Genomic DNA, 3,912 nt, shown 5'->3' on the forward strand with positions numbered 1-3,912 from the left:
TCCTCTTCACGTGTCTAAATTATTTCAGTTTCCTTTCTTCATCTTGTTCGCTAGGGATGCCGCTCCACTTTACTTTGAATATCCTCATTTTTAATCATATCGTTCCTAGTGTGTCTACACATCACATGAATTTGAATTTAGTGAAATTCTAATAAATGAAAAAAGAAAAATATGAGAACTCTCATTAGAAATTTTCCATTTTTTCTGTGTGTGTATACTAGCTTTATCTGCGTGCTAAGATGCCTAGATAGATGCACACATTTCTCGTACACCTCCTTTGTAATCATTACACCATTCTCACAATCCATACTGCCACAGGTACTGTACACAACCCCACCCACCCCCACCCCCACTCCCTCTACCCAACCATCACCATACATACCCCCATACCCTCTTTCAATCTTCTCACCTTTTTTTCCTTCTATATATACACATCAACTTTGAGAGAGACGGTTGTAACAAGTTTCTTCATTTTATAGCTTTTGCATTACTTCCTTCTCTCTATTCATATCAACCCCTTTTGTTTTTCTTGAACTTTCACATATCAATCTTGTTGCTAAATCAACTTGGAAAAATTTGAGTTGCTAAATTTGTAGAGAGCTGGACAGCTGATTTATGTGTACAATGGATCCTTCTAGTCATGTGCAGCATCATCATCATCAACAGGTAAATATTATATTAATTATTGTTACATCGAATTAAAGAGAGATGTAAACTAGTGTTTGTTAACTTTGGCAAAATAATGAATGATGGTTTCTTACTTGTTTGTTTTGGGATCTTCTATTCTTTGTTTTTACTTTCCTCTTTTTGTGCGTTCATGTCTCTTCTCTGTGTGTTTTTCTTGTTTTTATCTGTCTGTTTCTCTTTTTTCTTTTGTGTTTTATAGATGCTAAAAAGGTTATGGTAGTTATAATAACCATTGTTCTTCATTTGTAACTTTTTTCTTCAAAAAAAAAAATCATATTAGTATTCAATGTTCTGTATTTATATTAGGTTCGACGAAATTTGGATTCGTGAAGTGCAGGATCCATTTTTAGGGGTTACACTTCCTAAAAGAACTTTTTTCATTCCTAAAGGCTTAGACTCGAGATGTTTGATTATGATTAGTGGAGAGATCTCAATCATTCCGCCACAAATCATATATGTTTGTGTTGAATCCTTTAGTAAACCATTGTTTTTTTTCTCAAGCTTGGTGATCCAATTAGTTTAATCCACTTGATATGAACTACTTCTCTTTGCTTTAATTAGCTTTTAAATTCTCTCTTCTTTGGATTCAAGTTCGTTTGATGTCTTTTAATAAGGGAATTAGTTATATCTCAATTTTTGCTCTAGTATTATTAGTAGTATATTTTATCTCAAAACAACTTTGAAATTGGAAATCTTGTTTCAACTTGTACCAACATCTTTTGAGAAGGGAGAAAATTAAAGTTCAAATCTTTGTAAGTTTGTAGCCAAGGATGAGAGAAGTGCACAAGCACAATTTTTCATGTTTTTTTTTTTTTTTTTTGTACTAATTTTCTCTTTTCACAAAAAGTTGTTTGGCTGATCTAGATAAATATCAAAAGTGTTTAAAAAGAAAAAGGAAATCTAGAGAGTATTTCATAAAACTAATTTTCAGTTGATATTTTTTTGAATGTAAAAGCAAGGTATCCATAAATAAATCATTTGAAGCATGTAAGCTTTCTTTTTATGTCAACTATCATTTAAGTTTAGCAAATTTTGTCAATGATTTTAAGAACATTGTTTTTAGGTACTTTAAATCTTATTGACTCTAGCAGTGATGTGAATTAATACTCATCATAAATTGATTGTATTACACTTCTTTATCTGGACTTGGAACCCATACAATGTGAGCGACGCTTTCGTGCAAGGTCTTGAGAAGGGACACACTCTTAAGGGGTATGATGTTGGCAGCCTAACTAATGCAAGCATTAGTGGCTGCTTTCACAATTTGAACCCGAGATCTATAGATCACATAAAAATAGCATTACCGTTACTCGAATCTCACTTTTTTAAAAAAAATTGTTACTCTTCAGGAAATGTCTTCCCAAACACTTGAAAGCATGTTGGTTTGCACAAAGCCTGAGCAAGAAAAGAAGCCAAGGCCAGCAGAACAACAACCCCAAAAATGTCCAAGATGCGACTCTGCCAACACCAAGTTTTGCTATTATAACAACTACAGTCTCTCTCAGCCCAGATACTTCTGCAAATCTTGCAGAAGGTACTGGACTAAAGGAGGTACACTTCGAAATGTTCCAGTTGGTGGTGGTTGCAGAAAGAACAAAAGGCCATCGTCATCATCCAAGAGAAGCCAAGATAACAGCCCTAATAGTAACAATCCAATATCTCCTCTCAGCATACCTACTATATCTTCCTATGATCATTCCTCCACTGATTTGAGCCTAGCATTTGCTAGACTCCAAAAACAAGCAAGTGGGCATCTGGGAATTGATCAAGAACACGACGACGACGACAACAACAACAACAATATGTCAATGCTGTACAATCCTGACAACACTAGTACTACTGTCCCTTCTAGCTTTCTTGATGCACTAAGGGGTGGATCATTTCTTGAAAATGCTCCAAATGGATTTCACCACAAAATGTACTATGGGAACTATGGAGGTATGCTAGGGGCGAATAGCGAAGAAATGGGAATGAATTACGATCAAGAAATGAGCATTGGTACAACTAATGCCAGTACTATAATGACAACAACAGTGAAGCAAGAAATGTGCGGTATGGCAAGATCATCTGAAGGCGATCAGAATAATAATAGCAAAGTTTTGTGGGGTTTTCCATGGCAACAGATGAATGAAGATCATTTAAACAAAATGAATATGAGTGATTTTGAATCAACAAACAGGCAAAATTGGAGTGCATTTGGAGTTTCTTCTAATTGGCATGGACTTATCAATAGTCCTCTTATGTAGAGGTTATTAGAAGAATTAAGCTCAATCTTTGCAAAGAGAATTAAAGGAGATAGAATTTCATTCTTAGATTAGATAGTTTTAATGTTTAATTTAAATATCTAAGAATTTTGTGTCAGGTGTTTTCATTGATTCGTCTGAATTATTAATCCCTATGTTATTTTATTTTATTTGGGTTTAATACCATGGACTGTGTATCTTTTTAGGTTTGTTTGTCTATTATTGATTGACAAATTAATGAAACTTAAAACTTTGTTCTCTTATATAGAGTTCTTTTTACCTTATTTAAATGAATGTGTTTCATTGTTAGTTGTTTATGAAAAACACACCTTTCCATGACTAAAAACCTTTAACAAGAAACTTTCCATATTGTACAACAACAATTACATATTCGGTGTATTTCCACAAACTAGAATCTGGGGAAGGTAAAGTATACAAAATGCAAACCACTATCTTAGACGAAGTAGAGAGGCCGTTTCTAACAGGAGCGGGCCTAGGTGTTAATTTGTGGTGCTCCGACACCCATTAAATCTAACGCAAATTAGGTATAATTATATAAAAAAAATATATAAAAATTGATATAGGATGGAGAAAAGCACCCGTTAAACTAAGAAGATAGTTGAGTGTTTTGGTTTTCAGACGAAAACTTAAAAATTTTAGATATCGATATTTGTATTCGAACCTCCTAAACACCCACGACCCCTAAAATCTGGATCTGCCACTGGTTTTCGATAAACCCTGGCTCAGGACAAACTTTCTATATTATGCTTATTGAAATATCTTTAGGAGTTATTTGATTGGATGAATTATGTGGGTGCTTTCATTATAAAGTTCAAGATTAAATCTATTGTTTGCTTTGGTTGAAGTTAATTGTTACTTAATTACCAGGATTATGAATTTTATATCATAATTATGGAATTTGATAATCTTGATTATAATTCAAGAATAAAAAGATTTTGAATTAAAAAAAAAAACTTATAGC

General features: G+C 33.3%; 1 protein-coding gene across 1 annotated transcript; it reads left to right on the forward strand.

Annotated features, from left to right (window-relative positions):
* The first annotated feature begins 271 nt into the window (after positions 1-271).
* Positions 272-3,193, forward strand: LOC107848201 (dof zinc finger protein DOF2.1). Its single transcript, XM_016692908.2, has 2 exons — positions 272-666; positions 2,037-3,193. The coding sequence occupies exons 1-2, from the start codon at positions 616-618 to the stop codon at positions 2,931-2,933; spliced, it is 948 nt and encodes a 315-aa protein (XP_016548394.2). The 5' UTR covers positions 272-615; the 3' UTR covers positions 2,934-3,193.
* The last annotated feature ends 719 nt before the right edge of the window (positions 3,194-3,912 follow it).

Source organism: Capsicum annuum, chromosome 11 (genome assembly GCF_002878395.1).
Source record: "Capsicum annuum cultivar UCD-10X-F1 chromosome 11, UCD10Xv1.1, whole genome shotgun sequence".
Taxonomy (NCBI): domain Eukaryota; kingdom Viridiplantae; phylum Streptophyta; class Magnoliopsida; order Solanales; family Solanaceae; genus Capsicum; species Capsicum annuum.